Here is a 26,892-nt window from a genome sequence, read left to right as displayed (position 1 = left end):
ATTTTTATGCAAGAAATGAAGCAGGGAATTGCTAAAGACTACTAAATTGCCCTCCAAAGGTTACCCATTTTATTCTCAAGAATACTTATTTCTTACACCTTCAATAAAAAAAGATTTTCAGATTTTCTCTTTTTTAGATCTGACAGGTAAAAAATGATAACAAATGCTTTTAACTTACGTGGCTTATTTTGAATGAAAGAACCTCTGATTTAAGATGAGTCATACTTATGATGACTTAGTCATGGAAACAAAAAGTACCATCAAAACTGGAACAATACTGGGAATTCAATTAAGGTTTGCTTCAAGTTGATGGCTTTAGGGATGGTAGTCTGCAGACAAAGGAATTAAAAGGCTTCACCCACATGGGTGTTTTAATTATGTTGCCAAATTGGAATATGTCTAAAGAAATGACTGGGGAAAAAAGGCACTTTGCAATCTGTAAGAAATTATGGAAGTGTTCAAGGAGACCATGACCCACTACTAGCAGAATAAGGAGCCCAGTGGACCCCCAGGTTCAACTCACCGTCAAGTAGCCAGTGCTCGCCGCGCCTGTTCTCCAACTCCAACAGCATGAGGCGTGTGATCACATGATCGGGAACCAAAAGGCCTTTCTCTATGTATTGCTTTGCCATATCACCAACTTCTATTAAAAAGACAGGAAAAAGAGACACTCAAAAAAGCTTCTGGGTGGGGTGGGGAATGCTTACCAACTCTCTCCTGACAGTTTTGCTTTTTCTTCCATTCCTGCCTGATGTCCTGGGGGGAAAGGTTTTTAAAGAGTCATATTTTTAAAATTGGCTTCAATAATGGTGACCCTGTCTCTCAGTTGTCTGCCAAAGAATTAGAAGAGCATCTCTTGAAGATACACACAGACAGAAATAAAAATGAAAGGAGATATAAATTAGGGCAAAGGGAAAATCAGAGTAGGAAATAAAGCCGGAGTCTAGAGGGAGAGCGGCACATAGTAAAGACCAGGAGAGGAGAGAAGTCCAGCCTCTTGCTAGCAGTGAGCCGCACTCTGGACCTAAGCCCCCCACCAGTTTCCGGTAACAAGGAAAAAGGATCAACTTCACAATTCACAGTACAGGGAAAACTAAAGGAAGCTGAGAGACTCAACCATTCCTCAGACACCAAAGGGAAAATTGTCCACTACTCTTCTAGAAAAAGGGCTGGATGATACAAACAACAATGGGTTTCCTTCATGAGCCTCAGTTAAGCAGATGGCACCTTGCTGACGCAGTTGTAGAAGCAACTCAAGTGTTTTTAGTGGAATGCCAAGTTCGTGAAAAGACATGAATTTCAATTTTTTTTTCAAAGAAAAAAATGCTCCTATCATAATTTAAAATAACAATTTGTTATACGTGGAAATTGTCAGTTGGGTTCAGAAGAACATCTGTTAAATTTCTAGAAACTGATTTTTTTTTAATCCAGATGAAGTCCTCAGCTCTCTAGCCATCTGATCATGAACCATTAGAAACACATTCTTGACAGGCCAATTCAGTTCTTATAAAAACACAGGGCAGAATTATATTACTGGGGGAAAAAAGGTTAAAAACCAATTGCCCCCACCTTCTGCTTGAATTTAATAAGGTAGAGACCTTCCTTCCACAGTCTGAATCTACACTGCCAGCCTCACCTTCCACACTGAAACATGGGCTGTGAAGAGTTCCCTGTCACTGGATGACTACCACGGGGCAGAGAGCCCACTGTTAGGCCCAGTGATGGGGATTCAGAAACGCACTGCAAGAGAAAGAACATATGAGTGGCTAAACATGAATGTGAGCAAAACACATTCATTCAGTAAGGATTTATTGACTGCGTACTACTTAACAGGTAATATTCTACAAATGTAGCAGCGACTGAAAGTTGCAGCTTACCAATATTCAAGCAGTATGACTTTACCTGAGAGCAACAATAAGAATCTTTAACTGGGAATACAAACTAGCAGGTGCTGTGCTTTAAACATTTTATTTGTATTATTTCAATGATTCTTCATAGGATCCTCACCTTTAGATAGGAGGTAAAACTTGTATTTTTTTTTTTATGACAGCTTTATTGAGATACAAGTCACATACCATAACATAACAAGTCACACACCGTAACATTCACCATTTAAAACTGTGCAATTGAGTGGCTTTAGCAAGAAGAGATAAGAAAGCCTTCTTCAGCGATCAATGCAAAGAAATAGAGGAAAACAACAGAATGGGAAAGACTAGGGATCTCTTCGAGAAAATCAGAGATACCAAAGGAACATTTCATGCAAAGATGAGCTTGATAAAGGACAGAAATGGTATGGACCTAACAGAAGCAGAAGATATTAAGAAGAGGTGGCAAGAATACACAGAAGAACTGTACAAAAAAGATCTTCACGACCCAGATAATCACGATGGTGTGATCACTGACCTACAGCCAGACATCCTGGAATGTGAAGTCAAGTGGGCCTTAGAAAGCATCACTACGAACAAAGCTAGTGGAGGTGATGGAATTCCAGTTGAGCTATTCCAAATCCTGAAAGATGATGCTGTGAAAGTGCTGCACTCAATATGCCAGCAAATTTGGAGAACTCAGCAGTGGCCACAGGACTGGAAAAGGTCGGTTTTCATTCCAATCCCAAAGAAAGGCAATGCCAAAGAATGCTCAGACTACCGCACAATTGCACTCACCTCACACGCTAGTAAAGTAATGCTCAAAATTCTCCAAGCCAGGCTTCAGCAATATGTGAACCATGAACTTCCTGATGTTCAAGCTTGTTTTAGAAAAGGCAGAGGAACCAGAGATCAAATTGCCAACATCCGCTGGATCATGGAAAAAGCAAGAGAGTTCCAGAAAAACATCTATTTCTGCTTTATGACTACGTCAAAGCCTTTGACTGTGTGGATCACAATAAACTGTGGAAAATTCTGAAAGAGATGGGAATACCAGACCACCTGATCTGCCTCTTGAGAAATTTGTATGCAGGTCAGGAAGCAACAGTTAGAACTGGACATGGAACAACAGACTGGTTCCAAATAGGAAAAGGAGTTCGTCAAGGCTGTATATTTGTCACCCTGTTTATTTAACTTCTATGCAGAGTACATCATGAGAAACGCTGGACTGGAAGAAGCACAAGCTGGAATCAAGATTGCTGGGGGAAATATCAATAACCTCAGATATGCAGATGACACCACCCTTATGGCAGAAAGTGAAGAAGAACTCAAAAGCCTCTTGATGAAAGTGAAAGAGGAGAGTGAAAAAGTTGACTTAAAGCTCCACATTCAGAAAACGAAGATAATGGCATCCGGTCCCACCACTTCATGGGAAATAGATGCGGAAACAGTGGAAACAGTGTCAGACTTTATGTTTCTGGGCTCCAAAATCACTACAGCTGGTGACTGCATCCATGAAATTAAAAGACGCTTACTCCTTGGAAGGAAAGTTATGACCAACCTAGATGGCATATTCAAAAGCAGAGACATTACTTTGCCAACAAAGGTCCATCTAGTCAAGGCTATGGTTTTTCCTGTGGTCATGTGTGGATGTGAGAGTTGGACTGTGAAGAAGGCTGAGCGCCGAAGAATTGATGCTTTTGAACTGTGGTGTTGGAGAAGACTCTTGAGAGTCCCTTGGACTGCAAGGAGATCCAACCAGTCCATTCTGAAGGAGATCAGCCCTGGGATTTCTTTGGAAGGAATGATGCTAAAGCTGAAACTCCAGTACTTTGGCCACCTCATGTAAAGAGTTGACTCATTGGAAAAGACTCTGATGCTGGGAGGGATTGGGGGCAGGAGGACAAGGGGACGACAGAGGATGAGATGGCTGGATGGCATCACTGACTCGATGGACGTGAGTCTGAGTGAACTCTGGGAGTTGGTGATGGACAGGGAGGCCTGGCGTGTTGCGATTCATGGGGTCGCAAAGAGTCGGACTCGACTGAGCGACTGATCTGATCTGATCTAATACCCTCTCCATGTTGTGCAAGCATCACCACTACCTAATTTCAGAACATTTCTATTATCCAAGGAAGAAACCCCATACCTACTAGCGGTCACACTCCCATCCCCTCCTCCCTCTAGGTACTGGAAACTACTAATCTACTTTTGCTCTTTATAGTTTGCCTGTACTGCACATTTCACATAAACGGAAGTGCACACGATGTAGTTTTTTTGTGTCTGGTTCCTTTACTTAGTATGTTTTCAAGGTTCATCCATGTTGTACCATATCAGTACTTCATTTTCAAAGCTGAATATTATGATTCTATTGTGTGGACACATCACATGTTGTTTATACATACATCAGTTATCAGGCACTGGGGTTGTTTTCACTTGGGGACTATTTTGAGTAATGCTGCAATATACATTCAGGTACAAGTTTCTATGTGAATATATGCTTTCAGTTTTCTTGGGTAATATCTGTAAGAAACACGTGTACATCTGAAAAATCACTGTCAGACAGAATGCTCAGAGCAACTGAGACACTTACTCTGTGATGGTCAGGCTAACCTCAGAGCCCTGTTCTCAGTCTCGTCCACCAAACTTAAAGGTACACGCGAACAACAAATATACATCTTCCAAGGTGAGAGACCAAGATATGAACATGAGGAAACGGTTAATGAGGAGGAACTGTCTTGTAGGGAAAAGAGAAGACCCAGAGAAGGACATGATAACAACTGACCCATAATCTGATTCTGGACAGATGGAAAAGGCATTATCTTACTTAATCCCCCAGGGCTTAGAATTAGTACTAGTGGGAATTGCAAATGGACAGGAAAAGTCGCCTGAGGAAATATTTGAATGGAGACTCAGAGCAGGGACATTATAGAGGGATTTTGAAAACTGGATTGGGCTTAATTCATGTTTCAGGTCCCTACAGATGGAAGACTTATGGTACTGTGGTACATGTGAATTCAGTAATTTAATGAAGAACAGGGTCCAAAATGATAGCTCTAAGACCTCTGATTATCTCCTAAATGGCTCAAAATGTACCTCCGCTGACACCTCAAACTTATCCTGTCCAAAATCACATTACCCTCCCACTCTGTTCTTGTCTTGGATGCTTCCTGCCTCATCAGTAACAGATTCCTTGGATTCAATTATCCGAAGTCAATCACGGTCTGAAAAATATTAAATGGAAAAGTCCAGAAATAAGCAACTGATAAGTTTTAAATCGGGCACCGTTCTGAGCAGCACGATGACATCTCTTGCCACTCTGCTCCATCCTGCCTGGGATGCAAATCATCCCTTCATCTACAGTATTCCACCTGTTAGTCACGTAGTAGCTATCTTGGTACATACTGATGTGCAGTGACCTTATCTTACATAATAATAGCCCAAAGTGCAGGAACAGTGGTGCTGGCCATTCAGATGTGCCAAAGAGAAACCATAAACAGTGCTTCTTTTAAGTAAAAAGGTAAAAGTTCAACTTAAGGAGGAAAGAAAAATACTGTATGCTGAGGCTGCTAAGACATATGGTAAGAGCAAATCTATCGATGAAGTTGTAAAGAAGAAAAAGGAAGTTCACACCCCGGTTTTGCTGCTGCACCTCAAACTTCAGGAGTAATGAACACAGTGCATAAGGGCATAGTTAAGATGCAAAAAGCACTAAATCTGAGAGGCCACGTTCACCTAACTTTTACTAGAGTATGTTGTTACAACTGTTCTATCTTATTCAGTTCAGTTCAGCTGCTCAGTCGTGTCTGACTCTTTACAACCCCATGGACTGCAGCACACCAGGCCTCCCTGTCCATCACCAATTCCCAGAGCTTGCTCAAACTCATGTCCATCGAGTCGCTGATGCCATCCAATCATCTAATTGTCGTCCCCTTCTCTTCTTGCCTTCAATCTTTGCCAACATCAGGGTCTTTTCTAACAAGTCAGTTCTTCACATGAGGTGGCCAAAGTATTGTAGCTTCAGTTTCAGCATCAGTCCTTCCAACGAATATTCAAGACTGATTTCCTTTAGGATTTATTGGTTTGATATCTTATTATTAGTTATTGCTATTAATCTCCTACTGTGCCTAATTTATTAATTACCATTAAATTACTTTATCCTAGGTATGTATGTATGTATGTATAGGGAAAAAACATAGTATATATAGTGTTCAGTACTTTGGTTTCAGGCATCAACTGGGGATCCTGGAAGGCATTCCCCACAGACAGGGGGACTCTACTGTACTCTCCTCAGATATCATCTAAGATTAAGCACCAATTGTCTTGATTTTCTTGATTTCGCTTGTTGTTGTTGGGTTTTTTTAATACTTATTTATTTGGCTTTGTCAAATAATGGGATCTAATTCCCTGACTCAGAGAAGGAAATGGCAGCCCACTCCAGTACTCTTGCCTGGAAAATCCCATGGATGGAGGAGCCTGGTGGGCTGCAGTCCATGGAGTCGCGAAGAGTTGGACATGACTGAGCCCCTTCACTTTCACTTTTCACTTTAATGCATTGGAGAAGGAAATGGCAACCCAATACAGTGTTTTTGCCTGGAGAATCCTAGGGACGGGGGAGCCTGGTGGGCTGCCATCTATGGGGTCACACAGAGTCAGACACGACTGATGCGACTTAGCAGCAGCAGCAGTTCCCTGACCAGGGCTTGAACCTGGGCTCCCTGCATTGGGAGTGTGGGGTCAGTCGCTGGACTGCCAAGGAAGTTCCTCTCCCATTCTCTACACCTAGCTGAACACGAAATCTTAGCATTATACTTCCACGTGTCTCTCACATCCAGGACAGCTGATCAAAACATAACAGCACAACACTAACTGCTGAACAAACTGGAACAAGCTGCGGTCCTGCAGAACAGTCTGTGCCACTGTGAAACACACACTGAAGGCCCTGGACTGCCCTGGTAGTTAACAAGAGCTCGTGGCTTATCAGAAAGTGGAGAAAAGGGGAAGGAAGCAGTGAGACAAACTCCAAAGCCTAAGAAATCTTTATATAGTGAAGAGGAGAGAACTGATAAAGGATCCCATAGCTGAGGTCAAAGCAAGTCCTTTACCCATACCAATCCTTGACTGGCTACAAAACAAGAGTGCTTTTGGATTCTTGCACATATGTGTCGATCTAAAGAATAATTAGACTACCTAAGCAGCCAATTCTCAATTCTTTGCTTGCTTGACTTCTCAGCAGCATGTGATGTGACTCCTGTGCATAAATACAGAGTGACCCCTTTAAAGCCCATTATGCCCCTCCTATGACTTCCCATGTCATTGAGAGTATAAGCCAAGTCCTCCCCTTGGTCTCCAAGCTCTCTGACCCCATCTCCCACTTCTCTCCTCACTACCCATCCTAGTCCAGACACAAGAGTCTCCGTGCACTTTCCTGAAGATCACAAGCATGTGTCCACTGCAGGACCTCTGCATTTGTTCTTCCCTCTGTCAGGAAGACTCTTCCCACCAGAATTTCAAAAGGTCAAGTCCTCTCAGCATTCAGGTCTCTGATTGAGTATCACCTCAGATAGGTTTCCCACCCTATCCAAACAGCACAAGTACAAACATCCAAGTCCCAATCCCCCTCTACTCTCTTATCCTACTGTGCATTCTTTTCCAAAACTACAGGCTTTACATATTATATACTGATGTATCGGTGAATTCACTTTCTGCCCCTCCAGATTAGAATATAATTAGCTCACTGGAAAAAATAATAATACTTTGCTCACTGCCATATCCTGAGTGCTTACAATATGGTCTGGCATGCATAGATACTCCATTAAAATTTGTTGCATGAATGAATGAATACATTGAAGATTATAGAGTCTCTTCCCCAGGCAAGAATCAATCTGATCTGCCTTACAGTTATTACAGAACCATTACTCCAATGTCCAACCTTGCCAGGTATCAACTTTTTCAAGGGAGATATGCGACAAAGTGAGATCAGTACTAACTAGGTGAGATGACCACATAGGGTTTCACAGCTCAGTCTCATTTCCTCAGCATTTCAAACTGTGAATAGAGAAGAGCCACGTACACGAGGGAAAATGAGAAGGAAATACTAGGAGCCAATGTTGCAGAGGCATGGAGCTGCTTGGCATACCTGGAGGAACTTCAATTAGTAACATCTGAAAATAAGCACATCATGACACAGAGAGCACTAGACAGGCCAGAAAAGGAGCATAGGCTTTGAAGGATTAAAGGAAACAGGTAGCTTCAAAAATGGCATTCTCATAGCTGAAAGCAATTACCAAGGGCCCAGGACAAAATGAAAATATGGAGCCTCCTGGTTCAAAAATTAAAAATTACAAGATGGTAACAGCAGAGCATTGCACTAAGTGCAGGGCCTTTTGTCACGTGACACAAGTCACGTGCCCACGGCTATGAAATTTGGATGGGGTTGGCGTGATGAAAGCAAAGGAGGCTGTGATAATAATCCAGCACAGACAGGCCTGCAGAAACAACATTAGATGACATTCTGGCCCTTGAGAGAGTACCTTGAGCTTACCCATCATCGACTCTGCAATTCAAGTTCAAAATAACTCTGTGGAAGACTTCCAGAACCATCTTAATCCAATTTACTAATGAAGAGAAAGCTCTAAGGGCAGCATCCCTTCCCAAGTATTTTTGGCATCCTTGGCTCTTCTCTGGAACAGGACAGACAACATGCCCTCTAATCTGTTACAAAATCAAACTTCCTCTGAGTTTCTCAATCCCCCTCCCCGGCCCTGTGAAAAACCAGGAAAAGCCTTAACAACGAATTTGCATCTGAATGAAGACCTCCCTACAACAGCAATCTGAAATAAAACACTGGTCAGAATACAGGCCCATTCCAGAAAACAGGACCTTCATCTGCCCTTGTCAGTTCGCTTGGAAGAGAAAGCAGTATCATTAAACGCTAATGCAGCATGTTTGGCTAAAACATAGACCTGAGCCAATTTCTCAAGCAGTATTTCAAAGAAAAGCTGTAGATACACATATGCTCTCTTACAGTTTTTGCATCCTTTGTACATACACATGCACACACATGTTCACCAAAATAATAAACCATAAACCACCAGGAAGGTTTTAAAAATAAACTTTTATGAATGAAGGTCAATAGCTTTGCATTTTTTAAGTGTCACAACAACCAAAAAAAAAAAAAAAGGGACACCCAATTATGTGTTTATGAGATTGACCATAACACTGTTAAGGGAAGCACACTGATTGAAATTGCCCACCCTGGCTAGGCACCATAGTAACTATATGCATAAGTTGTTTTACTGCAGGAGGTCCTGGTAAAGAACACGGAACTAATAAGCCACCACCAACCGGAAGAGTTCAGAAAAGGTCAAAAGGAGACACCACCTGTCCAACCACCTCCCAGAATCCTTCTCTCTGGTGTCCATTTGGCTGAACAAGGTGTGCACCACCAGGAAGGACTCTGAGTCAGAATGATTGGCTATAGACAACCCAGAAACCAATCCCATCACCATAAAACCCGAGACTGCAAGCCCTGTGACAGAGCTGTTCTCCTGGGTTCCCTTACCCTTCTGCTCTCCACCCAGGTGCCCTTCCCAATAAAATCTCTTGCTTTGTCAGCACATGTGTCTCCTTGGACAATTCATTTCTGAGTGTTAGATAAGAGCCCAGTTTTGGGCCCTGGAAGGGGTCCCCCTTCCTGTGACAAATGGCGACTCTGGTGGGACTCATCTTCACTGCGACTGACATCCTGACCACTCGGGGTACTCACGGGCCAGCTTTTCTGCCAATGGACCAGACTCAGCGGCCGCAACCGGGACCCTGTTGTCCCTGGTCTCCTCCTGACGCAGACAATTGACCAGAGTACCCCAACTGGTAAGGAACAAGAGACTTTATTGAACTCTCTCCCTTTCCCTCTCTCTTTCCTCTCCTTAACCCTTCCTATCCTTCCCTTTTTTTCTAGTTTCCTGGTCCTGTACACAGGAATCTGGTCAAAGGGCCTCAGCCTGAGCTGAGGATTGGAGACTGATCACCTCCTCTTGGCAGAGAACTCTAATTCTGGTTCTGTTCTGTCTGGTTTCTGGTAGGACTGAGTTTCACTCTTCCCTTCTCTAGAGGCTCAGGGTAAAGTCCCATAATACCTGGGTATCTGCAGGTGGCAGGAGACATCTGTAAGACCACTCCTTTTGCCCCCCTCTCTCGCCTCCTCCCCCTTCTTTCAACCTGGCTTCCTTTCCTCCCTTTGAAATCTTTGAAGACCTGAGATATTTTCCTTTACTCTGTTAGTACTTGGATTTGAAGTTCTATGTCTATAGGAGGTTTTCTGAGAGACTGTATTCTTATATTTAAGGGAGTGTCTGATGAGGACTGCCAGGTTTATATGTGTGTTTTAACTCTGTGTTCTGTGTTGTGATTTTTGACAGCCATTTTGCTTTGTCTGGCCACCATTTGGTTTAGGCCTGCCACCATTTTGTTAGAACTTGATTTTCTTTCCCTGTGCCTTGGGACCAGGGCTCTCAAGAACACTTATCTAGACCATCTCTAACTCCTGAGACTGAGGAAAAATGGGAAAAAGGCTTTAAAAATTTTATTTATTCCAACTGTTTTTTATAAACTACTACATTTTATATTGTAATATCTAATTCATGACTAAAATTAGAAAATGAAGCTAGATCTTGTGTTGTGTCTGTCTAAATATGTCTCAGTATGTCTTTGTCTCTGGATAATATTTTTGAGATTAATTTGTAAATGAGCTCTTTTTAATTGGCTTAAAGAAAGGTAAGCACTTACAAATAAAATAATTATAAATTAAACAATAAATTCCAGGTTCATGTGAACTGGTAAATATTCAGTATTAAATACCTGATATTAATGTTTGTTTGTTGATCTATCTAATACATACATGTCTTAGAATAATTAACATTAAGTAGAATGTTTTCATTGTACCTAAGTTTAATATAAGTTAAATATTATCTTACCTGTTACAAGTTTGTCAACAAGGAAATTACCGAGTGAAGAAACTTCTAAAAAAATGTAAATGAGATATTAGCTTTTAGATAAGCTCTATTAATAATAATTATGCTTTAGGAATATCTGTTTAAAATAGTCTCTCAAGATTGGGGTAACTTGAATTTCTAAGGGTTGTGCTAAACTAAGTGTTGGAAGTCTATTGAATAGTTAGGTCACTTCCAAATAAAATAAGATTTTGAAACATTTACTACTAACTGATTTCTTTTTACAGAAAAACTAAAGAGTTGGGGACTATAAATGAATAATGTTTGGTGCCATCCTAAAATGTTTTAAGAAAGCAAGGGTTTTAGAAATTATCACTAGTATTTATGCTCACCAATCTATAAAATGCTAATATAAAAGTTAGTTCGTGGTTGCTAAAGGAAAGTAGGAAGTGTGTTTTCAGTTAAAAAAAAAAAGGTATAAAAAAATACTAAAAAGAGACGAATGATCAGGATTTTTTAAAAATTGGATTACAGTTAGATAAATGTTACATAAATGGATTTTGTTAGGAATGACACAGCCATGGGAAAATTGGTTAGAGCCAACTAGGTCCAAGATCGGAGAAGGCAATGGCACCCCACTCCAGTACTCTTGCCTGGAAAATCCCATGGACTGAGGAGCCTAGTAGGCTGTAGTCCATGGGGTCGCTAAGAGTCAGGCACAACTAAGCGACTTCACTTTCACTTTTCACTTTCATGCATTGGAGAAGGAAATGGCAACCCACTCCAGTATTCTTGCCTGGAGAATCCCAGGGACAGAGGAGCCTAGTGGGCTGCCATCTATGGGGTCGCACAGAGTCGGACATGACTAAAGTGACTTAGCAGCAGCAGCAGCAGGTCCAAGATGGCGGAATTGACTTTCACTAGACCTTGAGGTATATACACCATTGTGACATATCAACAAGCTAAATGATACACCCATCAACACTAAATCTGACCAAATGTTCTAAACCCTTTTAATTGATTTTTTTGACAAAACTTCCTAAATCGAATTCTTTTTTTTAAATTTTATTTTATTTTTAAACTTTACAATATTGTATTAGTTTTGCCAAATATCAAAATGAATCTGCCACAGGTATACATGTGTTCCCCATCCCGAACCCTCCTCCCTCCTCCCTCTCCATACCATCCCTCTGGGTCGTCCCAGTGCACCAGCCCCAAGCATCCAGTATCGTGCATCGAACCTGGACTGGCGACTCGTTTCATACATGATATTATACATGTTTCAATGCCATTCTCCCAAATCTTCCCACCCTCTCCCTCTCCCACAGAGTCCATAAGACTGTTCTATACATCAGTGTCTCTTTTGCTGTCTCGTACATAGGGTTATTGTTACCATCTTTCTAAATTCCATATATATGTGTTAGTATACTGTATTGGTGTTTTTCTTTCTGGCTTACTTCACTCTGTATAATAGGCTCCAGTTTCATCCACCTCATTAGAACTGATTCAAATGTATTCTTTTTAATGGCTGAGTAATACTCCATTGTGTATATGTACCATAGCTTTCTTATCCATTCATCTGCTGATGGACATCTAGGTTGCTTCCATGTCCTGGCTATTATAAAGAGTGCTGCGATGAACATTGGGGTACACAAACTCCTACAGCTCAACTCCAGAAAAATAAATGACCCAATCAAAAAATGGGCCAAAGAACTAAATAGACATTTCTCCAAAGAAGACATACAGATGGCTAACAAACACATGAAAAGATGCTCAACATCACTCATTATCAGAGAAATGCAAATCAAAACCACTATGAGGTACCATTTCACGCCAGTCAGAATGGCTGTGATCCAAAAGTCTACAAGCAATAAATGCTGGAGAGGGTGTGGAGAAAAGGGAACCCTCTTACACTGTTGGTGGGAAGGCAAACTAGTACAGCCACTATGGAGAACAGTGTGGAGATTCCTTAAAAAACTGGAAATAGAACTGCCTTATGATCCAGCAATCCCACTGCTGGGCATACACACTGAGGAAACCAGAAGCTAAATCGAATTCTTTTGAAGTTCCTTTGACCTCTAGCTAAATTTGGGGTGCTTCAGAGGACCCCTGAAACATCCCAAAGAAAGATATTAAACTGTGTTTATTTGGTTGGTTAAATTACATGAAAAATATCAAGTGAGTACTGAATTCTCTCATGTTATAATGTATGATAAATATTACTAATATAGATATCCTAGAAATTGTATTGAGCTCTTAACATTCTGATATGTCCTGGTATTCTAATGAAAAACCTGATGACTTCACAGAAGTTAACAAAGGACTGAATGAACCAGTGAATATGTTTATAACTTTTATGGTTTCTGTCTGAAAAATTACAGGTTTGAATCATATGTTTTCCAGGAGTAGGGAAAACCTTCCTCTCAAACTAATTATGACAATACTTTGGTAAAATTATACATTATAAACAAAACAATTATATTTGCTATCTGACTCCTCCAGAAATTGGAAACTCTTGGGTTTCCAGTAAGTTTATCAAATGAATTAGAAAGGTTAACCCACTAACAGGTACAAAAACCTCAAGGAATTTTGGAGACCTTAAAAAGGGAAGAATTCACCTAGATTTGTTAGGCAAAATCTGTGATAAGCCTTTGGTGTGAGTTTCCCAGTCCTGTTTCATTTTAAAAGTTCAGTCTGAGACTCTATAAATGTTTCAGCAAAATAAAAAGTCTATGATCAATTATGGTTATATAAATCATCAGACCAAAATTAGTGAGAACAGGCCTATTTTGCAAATAAACTAGCCTTAATTTGGTTATATTTGATAAAAATGAGGGTAATTTTATGGAGAAAAAGATGTTTCAATAAATGTTAAATCCCAGTTTGTTAATGGAGGTCTGCATCTAATAAGACTCATTTCTTGGATAGTTCTTTGCTGTTATGTGATATTAATGTAAAATTTAATTGAATTCTTAAAGAACACCCTAAATTTGTTTCTGAAGCTTATCTCAGCAATCTATCTTTGGATGAAGATCTGATACTGCCTCATGACCTGCAACCAGGACTGGAAAAAGACATAATTTAAGGGACTATATCCAATGTTGATAGAAGGACTTTTTATCAGGTACTCTTAACTAGCTCATGCAAAATAAAACTGAAGGGAAATTAACTCTTAGATTAATTCCCACTTCCAAAGGCCCCTACACTGGACTGTCTATAGAGAAGACAGCTGAACTGATCTCACCTTAAAATGATGCTCAAACAGAGGAGAAACTACACTATAGCAGGATGAGAAGACAATGACATCAGAGGTAGACAGCTTGCCCAAGATGCTGGACCTGATTTGTATGATCATTTATAATACTTTCTTGACTTCTTAGACCTTTACATACAAATCAAATGCTTTTCTATCATAGACCTGATACTATGCTAGTTTTAGAAATCAGTCCAGTTGTTGGTTTGTGGCCAATTACCTGTGTCTAGTTCTGAGTTATCTTGGTAAATTTCTCTACTACAAGACTCTAACTGGTTGGCCCTGAGAAAATTTACTTAAAAAAAAAATTATAGTCACATTCAGGTCATTGTGATATTACTAGATGGGATCCCCTCACTGGGCCAATTAATAATGCCTGCTCTACTCTGGCCATAAATTTGAGCTTTCTTCTATTGCTCAAGTTCAGTCAGAGCAACAAGCAAAGTTTCAGCAAAGGAGGAAAAAATCTCCCACAATTATGGGATGGATTTATATAGATAACACTGGGCTATGGTAATTTAGGTTTAAAGTCTCCTCTATGTTGGGAACAATTAAATCATACTAAGGATAATCAGTCTAGTAGCACTAGAAAACTGGGCTATGTGCCTTATAGACAGTGCCAATATATAATTTCCCTGGAAGATAAAGGTTCTACAGAGTAGACTAAGTCAGATGACCTGGGATATACTGAGCTACATCTAATGGAATCTCGTAAGTCTTACTTGTGACTTTACTAATACTGCTGGCTATGTTATTTGTACTTCACCTGTTTTACAAAATTGCTGTTTCTTACACTGCCAAATGTGTGTTTGAGGCCTCTGATAGAATAATATATAGTCCCATATGAGATTGATGATGATAACAGTGTAACTCTAGATATGGGAAGAAGCAACAACAGGAAATGTTTTCCTGGACCAAGAGGCTAGTAAGACAGGTGGTCCAGAGAATTTTGGATACTGTTGTATGGCCTAGTCCAGTAACAGCACATTGAGTGGCCTGTCTACAAAATCTTTGCCAAACCTGAGAATGGAAAGCACCATGGGATAGAATGGTCATGAAATGCCCTCCTCAAAATCATGGTCAAGTTTATGAGCAAAAATGGGCTCTGCAAACTGAAAACTGACATTCCACCTACGTCTACAAAGATTAAATCATGGTCACTGCAACTGCTGACCTTCAACTCTCCTGAAAGGAGTTCAGGGTGAAAATTAGGAATGAGGTACTCTGTGCTCTGGGAAAACCGACAGAACAGGCCTTCAGATAGTTAGATCTTTTCAGGAGAATATTTTATGAGTTCCAATTCTTGCATCTTCTCATACCTAGAGAAACACTGACATCATTAATGGTGACATCTGCTTTGGCTATTAAGGAAAATGTTACAATTAAAAGTCAAAAGAGAGTAGCTGGTTCAGATATCCTGGGAAATAACTAGGTGATGTTATGGGTGTACTTTCAGACTAGACCTTGTATTGCTAAACACTTGAGTTTTCTGAGTTGTGTCAGGCTTGGATGCCACCATTCTCAAAACAATGTCTGCTGGAAGCTAGTAACTGCAAGCTTAGTTTTTTATAAAACTAGGCAACTGGCTGCCTGGCTACAAGTCTCCCCAAAGTGCCAGGTCCAGACTGGGTTTCAGGCCTATTCTTCTAAAAAGAAATGAGATTTATTTTGTCTATTAAAATTCCAATTTATCACTCCTCCAACTACTTCTAATTGGGTCTGTTACACCAAAATGGCAGACCAAGGGATTGAGATTTTAATCATACAAGACTCAGATCTAGAACTTGGAGCTCAGGAATATTTCCCATTCAGTGTCAATTCTCCAAGCTGAGGCAGTCCTATGCCCCATTTTGACAGGAAGTTATCACAGTCATAGTTGGCTCGTTCCCTAAATTAAAACTGAGCAGAACTCTGTGGGGCTCTGGAGTACAGATCTGTTCTGTGTTCTCCATTTCTTGTCTGTAGGATATAGGCTTTGTTCAGCCTCCTTGACCTTCCCTGTGTTCCAAAGTGTGGATTCAAACAATTGCTAATCAGGGAAGGGAGGGGATACAGAAACAGAGGAGAAACAATCAAATGGTTGTACAGCCTCCAGAGAGGGTCCAGGTTCCTACTCAAAGAAATATGCATAACAATGTCTTTGAGTTCTACTACAAAACTGGAGCCCCCATCCAGGGGGAGGATGGTACCTTCAGACTAAACACAAGATTCCTGGAGCACAGCTCTGTTGCCTCATCACCAACCAATCAAAAAAAAAAAAAAAGTCACAAACCCTGCAGCCCTCACCCTAAATGTTTCCTCCTGTTTCTGGGGACCAGTAATGACCATCCTGTTAGGTCTCCTGTTTGGCCCCTGTCTATTTCATTTCTGAGATGGGCCAACAGTTTCAAATTAAATTGCTGTTATTACAAGTGTGAATGCTGGTTTCAGGCAAAAAATACCTTGAATTAGATCAGGTAAAGAGAGACTTCTGCTCTGCTAGGCAGGCCTATGCCCATGCACAGCAGGAATAAGTTACAGAAGAAAGACCTCCGCCCCAATTCCCAAGAAGAATCTTGAGTATGAAGTCTCTCAGGGGGGAGTTGTTAGGGTAAGCACACTGATTGAAACCACCCACCCTGGCCAGGCACCATAGTAACCATTTGCATACGTTGTTTTATGGCAGGAGGTCCTGTAAGGAATAGGGAGCTAATAAGCCACCACCAACCAGTAGAGTTCGGGAAAGATCAAAAGGAGACACGACATGTCTGACCACCTCCCAGAATCCTTCTCTCTGGTGTCCATCTTGACTGAACAAGGCGTGCACCACCAGGAAAGACTGAGTCAGAATGATTGGCTAAAGACAACCTGGAAACTAATCCCATTACCATCAAACCCAAGACTGCAAGCCCTGTGACAGAGCTGTTCTCCTGGGTTCCCTACCCTACTGCTCTCCACCCGGGTACCCTTCCCCAGTAAAATCTCTTGCTTTGTCAGCACATGTGTCTCCTCGGACAATTCATTTCTGAGTGTTAGACAAGAGTCCTGGAAGGGGGTCCCCTTTCCTGCAACAACAACACTGATTAAGGCCACATTTGGAAAAACTGTCTTAAGAAAGGGAAAGATTAATTGTCAGAATAAAAAATGGTATGTATTACAAAATTATCTATGTATGTGCACAGACATATATCACCATCCTCAATGTTAAATGTATTATAACAATGTTCCACTCTTTTAAAATATAAAATTTGTGGCAATGCAGCTAAAAAACCTATTTCATTTAATTACTATTAAATATAAATTAAAACAGATATGGCCTTGGTTACCTTGAGAAATATATTTTTTCAATTTCTGATCAAATCAGACAACAAATACATTTTCAGAATTTAATGTTATCTATTAAGTTGTATGGGACTTCCCAGGTGGCTCAGTGGTAAAGAATCTGCCTGCCAATTCAGGAGATGCAGGAGACAGAGGTTTGATCCCTGGGTCAGGAAGATCCCTGGAGCAGAAAACAGTAACCCACTCCAATATTCTTGCCTGGAAAACTCCATGGAAAGAGGAGTCTGGTGAATTACAGTCCATGAGGTCACAACAAGTTGGACATGACTGAGTGACTGAGCACACATGTATTAGGTTATATATTTAAGATAATATATAAATGAATATATTAAAATATATTAAATGAATAAATGTATATTAATATAAAATTTTTTAATAAAAAATTTTAAAAATTTAAGATATCACAGAACTTAGTGTACTTATTAAATTGGTCACTTCTTCAAAATTCATGCTTCCAAGATATGGAAGAATTTTTATTGGCTTCAATTCTTTCACATTAAGGTTGTCCATATTCACATGGGTCATTGTATTCAGGGCAGCAAATATGGAAAATACTGTCCACTGCTAAAAGGGGGATTTTGGACACACATTGTGAATTATCTTAATTAAAAAGAAAATATCTTAGTCTAAATAACTAGGAGAGTTACTAAGAAAATAACATTTCTTTAGAAAAACTATAGAAACACACACACAGATTTGTAGTCAGCACAAAATCCATTCTATAGCCACCCTAAATATTCACGACTGCCAGCTCAAACATTCCAGAGACTAAATGATTTCCAAAAAGAAACAAATGCATAAAGATCCAAAATGTGGAAGAAAGATTTCTGAGATAGGGGAGGGGATGGTAAACACTGTTCACTAAGGGAAAATTGGAGAATATGGAATGTAGCTGATTTTGTGGGCTTAAATACTCTGAATCCACTTAATATTCACTCAGTCCATATTTATTCAGAATCTACTACGTACCAGGCTCTGTACCAACTTCAGAGGAGGCCTGTACCACAGCTTAGAACCTAAACACTGGGATCAGGTCCTAGCCCCCGCAAAGTGTTCAACAGCAAAATTTCATGGAATTTTACACTGTCAGGCAAAAAAAAAATTAGTCAGCAATCACTTTGGGCTTCCCTGGTGGCTCAGTGGTAAAGAATCTGCCTGCCAATGCAGGAGACGCAGGTTCAATCACTGGGTCAGGAAGATCCCTTGGAGAAGGAAATGGCAACCCAAACCAGTATTCTTGCCTGGGAAATTCCATGGACAGAGGAGCCTGAAGGGCTACAGTCCATGGGGTTGCAAGAGTTGGACAAAACTCAGTGACTAAACAACAACTACTGCTACATGCCAGGTACCACGCAAGCACGTTACAAACATGAGACCACCTCGAAGAATGAGAGGAGAGGGACAGACTCATGAACAAATATAACTATTGAAAACTGTATTCAAGTGGAAAACTGCACAGACTGAAAAATCAACAATTCTTCTTGATTCCATGAGAGACGGGAGGACACCAGGCAAACCACTGTCCCCAAGGATAGAGAGACAGTTGGGTAAATGCATGGGGCCACAGCTTAACTGGACATAAACTCACAGCCAGTGCCAGGAAGGAAAACGTGAACTGTAATTGAAAAGCTGCTGAAGGCTCTATGTGGACAAAAACTCAGGGAGGTCCCAATCAGGGGGAACCCCATAATATTATGAGATTTTCCTCCAGACGCTCTACCTGGTTGCCACAATAAGTATCACAGAAAAATCCCCTCAGGCTTCTGGCAGGGTGAGGGGAAAGGGAACCATTTAAAAATAACCAGAGCACTTGGTTCTTCTTAAAAATTCCAAGCACATGGAGGTGAAAGGGTGTGGTTTCACCAAAGGAGGATGCTACATTTAACCTTAAATCTCACTTTGGAAAATAAACAGTTTCGAACACAAGGCTCAAAATTATACTAATAAAATTCCAAATTATCATCTTGCCCTGGTTGCAAATCTCAAACCGATTTTATTCCCCTTTACAGAAAGGCTTCAAAAGATAGGATTTAATATTCAGCTCAGTTGGGTCCGACTCTTCGTGACCCTATGAATCGCACCATGCCAGCCTCCCTATCCATCACCAACTCCCAGAGTCTAACCCAAACCCATGTCCATCGAGTCGGTGATGCTATCCAGCCATCTCATCCTCTGTTGTCCCCTTCTCCTCCTGCCCCCAATCCTTCCTAGCATTAGGGTCTTTTTCAATGAGTCACTTCTTTGCATAAGGTGGCCAAGGTATTGGAGTTTCAGCGTCAACATCAGTTCTTCCAATGAACACCCAGGACGGATCTCCTTTAAAATGGACTGGATGGATCTTCTTGCAGTCCAAGGGACTCTCAAGAGTCTTCTCCAACACCACACTTCAAAATCATCAATTCTTCCGTGCTCATCTTTCTTCACCGTGCAACTCTCACATCCATACATGACTACTAGAAAAACCATAGCCTTGACTAAACAGACCTTTGTTGGCAAAGTAATGTCTCTGCTTTTCAATATGCTATCTAGGTTGGTCATAACATTTCTTTCAAGGAGTAACGTCTTTTAATTTCATGGCAGCAATCACCATCTGCAGTGATTTTGGAGCCCAGAAAAATGAAGTCAGACACTGTTTCCACTGTTTCCCCATCTAATTCCCATGAAGTGATGGGAACAGATGCCATGATCTTTGTTTTCTGAATGTTGAGTTTTAGCCAACTTTTTCATTCTCCTTCTTCACTTTCATCAAGAGGCTTTTTAGTTCGTCTTCACTTTCTGCCATAGGGGTGGTGTCATCTGCATATCTGAGGTTATTGATATTTCTCCCAGCAATCTTGATTCCAGCTTGTGTTTCTTCCAGCCCCGTGTTTCTCATGATGTACTCTGCATATAAGTTAAATAAGCAGGGTGACAATATACAGCCTTGACGGACTCCTTTTCCTATTTGGAACCAGTCTGTTGTTCTATGTCCAGTTCTAACTGTTGCTTCCTGACCTGTATAAAGGTTTCTCAAGAGACAGGTCAGGTGGTCTGGTATTCCCGTCTCTTTCAGATTTTTCCAGTTTATTGTGATCCACACAAAGGCTTTGGCATAGTCAATAAAGCAGAAATAGATGTTTTTCTGGAACTCTCTTGCTTTTTCCATGATCCAGCAGATGTTGGCAATTTGATCTCTGGTTCCTCTGCCTTTTCTAAAACCAGCTTGAACATCAGGAAGTTCACAGTTCACGTATTGCTGAAGCCTGGCTTGGAGAATTTTGAGCATTACTTTACTAGCGTGTGAGGTGAGTGCAATTGTGCAGTAGTTTGAGCATTCTTTGGCATTGCCTTTCTTTGGGATTGGAACGAAAACTGACCTTTTCCAGTCCTGTGGCCACTGCTGAGTTTTCCAAATTTGCTGGCATATTGAGTGCAGCACTTTCACAGCATCATCTTTCAGGATTTGGAATAGCTCAACTGGAATTCCATCACCTCCACTAGCTTTGTTCGTAGTGATGCTTTCTAAGGCCCACTTGACTTCACATTCCAGGATGTCTGGCTCTAGGTGAGTGATCACACCATTGTGATTATCTGGGTCGTGAAGATCTTTTTTGTACAGTTCTTCTGTGTATTCTTGCCATCTCTTCTTAATAGCTTCTGCTTCTGTTAGGTCCATACCATTTCTGTCCTTTATTAAGCCCATCTTTGCATGAAAAGTTTCCTTGGTCTCTAATTTTCTTGAAGAGATCTCTAGTCTTTCCCATTCTGTTGTTTTCCTCTATTTCTTGGCATTGATCGCTGAGGAAGGCTTTCTTATCTCTCCTTACTATTCTTTGGAACTCTGCATTCAGATGCTTATATCTTGCCTTTTCTCCTTTGCTTTTCGCTTCTGTTCTTTTCACAGCTATTTGTAAGGCCTCCCCAGACAGCCATTTTGCTTTTTTGCATTTCTTTTCCATGGGGATGGTCTTGATCCCTGTCTCCTGTCCAATGTCACAAACCTCAGTCCATAGTTCATCAGGCACTCTGTCTATTAGATCTAGTCCCTTAAATCTATTTCTCACTTCCACTATATAATCATAAGGGATTTGATTTAGGTCATAACTGAATGGTCTAGTAGTTTTCCCTACTTTCTTCAATTTAAGTCTGAATTTGGCAATAAGGAGTTCATGATTTGAGCCACAGTCAGCTCCCGGTCTTGTTTTTGTTGACTGTATAGAGCTTCTACATCTTTGGCTGTAAAGAATATAATCAATCTGATTTCGGTGTTGACCATCTGGTGATGTCCATGTGTAGAGTCTTCTCTTATGTTGTTGGAAGACGGTGTTTGCTATGACCAGTGCGTTCTCTTGGCAAAGCTCTATTAGCCTTTGCTCTGCTTCATTCTGTATTCCAAGGCCAAATTTGCCTGTTACTCCAGGTGTTTCTTGACTTCCTACTTTTGCATTCCAGTCCCCCATAATGAAAAGGACATCTTTTTTGGGTGTTAGTTCTAAAAGGTCTTGTAGGTCTTCATAGAACCGTTGAACTTCAGCTTCTTCAGCATTACTGGTTGGGGCATAGGCTTGCATTACAATGATATTGAATAGCTTCCTCCTAACACTAAGCTCCTCCACATCCCACCATCTCATGCCACTGTTTTCTACCCTACAGCTGGATTGGTACAAATTGTACATCTGAGCACATCACATCCCTGTTAAATACACTCCAGGGCTTCCCTGGTGGCTTAGTGGATGAGACTCCACCTGCCAATGCAGGGGACACAAGTTTTCATCACTGATCCGCGAAGAGTCCACATGCTCTGGACAGCGAAGCCCGAGTACCTGTGCCCTAGAGCCCAGGAGCCACAACTACGGAGCCCGAGTGCTGCAACTACTGAACCCACTTGCCCTAGAACTCACGCTCCACACAAGAGAAGTCAACACAATGAGAAGCCTGAGCACCTCAACGAAGAGTAGCCCTTGCTCACCACAGGCAGAGAAAAGCCCTTGCAAATGAATGAAAACCCAGAGCAATCAAAAATAAATAAAAATCTTTAAATGTGTGGGGAAGTAAAAAAAAACCAAAACACTTCAAAGGGATTCTACTGCAGTGGCTTTCAAGTGCCTCCAAGATCTGGCCCCTGCCTGCCTCAGTGGCCTCGAAGACTTTCTCCCATCACCCACATGTGGCCATCCCACATCATCTCTACTCTCCAGTCCCAGGTCCTGTCTCCAAAACAAGCTAGGCCCCCAGTATATGGTCCCATGGCATCCTGTCCTCCCTCCTTACAGCACTCACCACATCTGCATTTCATTTCTCATGTCAGTCCTCCCCAGCATACAACAGAGGATCGTGTCTGTCTGGTACACCACTGTCTCTAATGCCCCAGGAACAGCACCTGATACAAAGCAAATGTTTGATACACACTTGAAGACCAACCAGTCCCTCCAACTCTTTTCAGTCCCTAGAGGATCAGGGCTAACTGCACCTTTCATAATAGGTGTAGCTACTTCTGACAGAACCAGACAGATGTGTAAACACTTCAACCACTAATCTGTAAGCTAGATTATGAATTTACATTGGGATATAGCTTTCCCAGCTAGGACTCCCACATTCAGCTCCCACATGTTGCAAAGAGATGTCAAAAACAAACTACATGCAAGTTGTAACAAGTGAAGTTCACTGACCTTGCTATTACAATTCATTCAGAAATTTTACTGAGCAACTAGTCTGTGCCAGGCATGGCTCATTTCACTACATGTCAGGGAAACAATGAAAGGACCATTGTTTGTTATAGGAGCCACAAGGACCACAAGTTGTTATAGGCCACTGATGGTTTGGTCAGGGATCAAGTTGACAACTTGGCCTACTTGAAAACAAAATCAAGTTATAAGAATAGCCTCCTATATTTCACTGGCATGACCAAGAGATAAAAATATTTTTTGTTGTTCTAAAATCTGCCCATTTATATAAAAGTCTAAAACATTAAATTACACTGTATTATTCAAAGTATTATGGACAGACCCATGTGTGTGTGAGTTAGTCGCCAAATCGTGTCTGACTCTTTGCAAATCCATGGACTGTAGCCCACCAGGCTGCTCTGTCCATGAGATTTCCCTGGCAAGAATACTGGACTGGGTTGCCATTTCCTTCTCCAAGGGATCTTCCTGCCCAGGGATCAAACCCTAGTCTCCCACATTGCAGGCAGATTCTTTACTGCCTGAGCCCCACTGAGACCCTACAGCTTGTAATTAATTATCCTCTTATTTTGTCATACACTTTTACCATAGATGTATTGAGGGGCCCATACAACTATGGCAAACGTGTATGGGAAAGCAAAAGGATAACTACAAGAGGCAGGGTAGCAGCTGGGGTCATAGAGAAAGAACATAGAGGGGCTTCCAAGGTACTTGTGACGTTTTATGTCTTAGGTTGAGTGGTGGATACACAGTTGTTATCCTTTACATCATACACACCGTGTTTATCTTCCTTTTGTCTGACTGCCTATAAAGCGATGGCAAACTGAATACAGAAGACAGAGCTACACAAATGTCCACAAAGCAGCAAATTGCCAAGATGCCTGGCTAAATCACCAGAAACACGTAACAATTCCATGTTCTCTTCATTGTTCAAGTTAGAAAACAGTGAAAGAAAAAAAAAAAGAAAACAGTGAAAGAGACCACTGTAAAAGAGCTTGATACCCCCTTAAGGATGCCTAAAGTAGGATAAACCATTGCCCCCTCTCAGTATCATCCCTTCACAGTGATCCCTCAGGACATCACTGAGAAGGCCAACTTTCTCTGTCTCTCGCTCTCCCATACACAAACACTACAGTTCAGTTCAGTTGCTCAGTCATGTCTGATTCTTTGCGACTCCATGAAATACAGCACGCCAGGCCTCCCTGTCCATCACCAACTGCCAGAGTTTACCCAAACTCTTGCCCACTGAGTCAGTGATGCCATCCAACCATCTCATCCTCTGTCGTCCCCTTCCCCTCCTGCCCTCAATCTTTCCCAGCATCAGGGTCTTTTCAAATGAGTCAGCTCCTCGCATCAGGTGGCCAAAGTATTGGAGTTTCAGCCTCAGCATCAGTCCTTCCAATGAACACCAGGGACGGATCTCCTTTAGGATGGACTGGTTGGATCTCCTTGCAGGCCAAGGGACTCTCAAGAGTCTCCAACACCACAGTTCAAAAGCATCAATTCTTCTGCACTCAGCTTTCCTTATATTCCAACTCTCACATCCATACATGACTACTAGAAAAACCATAGCCTTACGGATCTTAGTTGACAAAGTAATGTCTCTGCTTTTTAATATACTGTCTAGGTTGGTCATAACTTTCCTTCCAAGGAGTAAGTGTCTTTTCATTTCATGGCTGCAATCACCATCTGCAGTGAGTTTGGAGCCCCCAAAAAATAAAGTCTGACACTGTTTCCACATCTATTTCCCATGAAGTAATGGGACCAGATGCCATGATCTTGGGTTTTTGAATGTTGAGCTTTAAGCCAACTTTTTCACTCTCCTCTTTCACTTTCATCAAGAGGCTCTTTAGTTCTTCTTCACTTTCTGCCATAAGGGTGGTATCATCTGTATATCTGAGGTTATTGATATTTCTCCCAGCAATCTTGACTCCAGCTAGTGCTTCATCCAGCCCAGCATTTCTCATGATATACTCTGCATATAAATTAAATAAACAGGGTGACAATATACAGCCTTGATGTACTCCTTTCCCAATTTGGAACCAGTCTGTTGTTCCATATCCAGTTCTAACTGTTGCTTCCTGACCTGCGTACAGGTTTCTCAAGAGGCAGGTCAGGGCACACTACAAGGAATATTCAAAAATGAACTATAGCTTTGTGATTCTGCATAGAAGTTCTTAATCCCCTGCCCACTCACTTGGAAGAACATTTTGGTACTGAAGCGGTTACTTGGAAAAAATAAGATAAAGAAAAACTTTATTCTATGAACTGTTAATCCTTGATACCACGTTGATAAACTTCTCCTAATAGCAAAATAAGTTTTTAAAGAGAAAAAAGTTTGGTTAAGAAATTGATATCAAAGGCTGAGGAGGCAGAAATTACGGGAGAAACTTCTGAATTTAAGAAACTTAGGCACTTAAACGACTCATTTCAGATGTCCAGGATCCATCTGTCAAGTGGCCTTGCTCAAAGCCAGACTTTCCCTCCCTTCACACCAAAAAGACTAAATCACTCCCTGACACCTGCTATTTGTGGCTGTGAAGGCAATTCTGAACCTAATGTCACAGTCAAGAACATGTACTTTGAAACTAGACTGCCTCGGTTCACATTCTGGCACCCCACTTAAAGGTTTTACAACTTGGTCACTTTGTATGTTTGTACATCCACTTCTTCATCTATAAAATGGAAATATTACCACATAGGAATGTGCTAAAAATTGTATGTGATTAATATGTATGTATAAAGGACTTGGAAGAATGCCACTTTGCAAATTCCATTCAAGGACACAGAGATAATCAATATATGTTCCTACATGCCAGGTGTCATCCTAAGCAGTTTATACACATGAACCCATTTAATCCTCACAAATATCTATGAGGTCAATGCTAGTATTTCCCCCATTTTGCAAACAAGTATGAGTCTGAGTGAACTCCGGGAGTTGGTGATGGACAGGGAGGCCTGGCGTGCTGCGATTCATGGGGTCGCAAAGAGTCAGACACGACTGAGCAACTGATCTGATCTGATCTGATCTGAAACTGAAATACAGAAAGAGTAAGTAATTCTCCGAAAGTAACTCAGCTAATAATAAGTAACAGAGCCAGGACTCAAACTCAAGTAGCCTCCATTTCCTTAACCACTTTACTACACTCTCTCTCAGCGTTTGAGAGCGTTTCCTTGAATAATGGCACTTTGGATGTTAGAGTCCATTCTCCTGGAAGGGTGAAGCAAATCCCTAACAAAAGGGACAGGAGCATGCATTTCTGTCATATACGCATGCATGCTAAGTCACTTCAGTCTTGTCTGACTCTTTGAGACCCTATGGACCGTAGCCTGCCAGTTCCTCTATCCATGGGATTCTCCAGGCAAGAGTACTGAAGTTGGTTGCCATGCCCTCCTCCAGGGGATCTTCCTGACCCAGGGATCAAACCCATGCCTCTTATGTCCCCTGCATTAGGCAGGCAGGTTCCTCACCACTAGCGGCACCTGGGAAGCGTGTGTGTGTGTCTGTGTGTGTGTGTGTCTATGTGTGTGTGTCTGTGTGTGTGTGTCTGTGTGTGTGTAGGATATACATACCTTAATGGTGATTGTATGCCCTGTGGGAAATACATGTCTTCAACTAAATAAAAACTTACAGCAACTATTTCTGTGCAGCTATTTCCTACCAAGCTCTTAAGCACACTGCAACCCTATACCTCCAAACTCTCCACATGGCCCCTTCTCTCCTCTGATCCATGTCTACACAACTCTCAGAGAGGCTTTCCAAAAAAAAAGAAAACATAGTTGGCACAAGTCGTTTCTTTCTCAAACACCAAGAATGCATTCCCTGGCCTACAGGATGATGT

At 41.3% G+C, this 26,892-nt stretch overlaps 1 protein-coding gene across 6 annotated transcripts in view; it reads right to left on the bottom strand.

Annotated features, from left to right (window-relative positions):
- Window positions 1-26,892, bottom strand: part of AK4 (adenylate kinase 4) — a 96,675-nt gene that overhangs the window by 35,065 nt on the left and 34,718 nt on the right. For all 6 annotated transcript variants that reach the window (XM_086390399.1, XM_086390394.1, XM_086390395.1 and 3 more), the window contains one exon: window positions 524-643. In XM_086390399.1, the coding sequence (XP_086246525.1) occupies window positions 524-643 (120 nt within the window). The remainder of the gene's footprint in view (window positions 1-523; window positions 644-26,892) is intronic.

Source organism: Bos grunniens, chromosome 3, assembly GCF_055505025.1.
Source record: "Bos grunniens cultivar Pamir isolate PY7600 chromosome 3, Bosgru_T2T1.0, whole genome shotgun sequence".
Lineage (NCBI taxonomy): Eukaryota > Metazoa > Chordata > Mammalia > Artiodactyla > Bovidae > Bos > Bos grunniens.
This window is presented reverse-complemented; position numbering and strand designations above follow the sequence as displayed.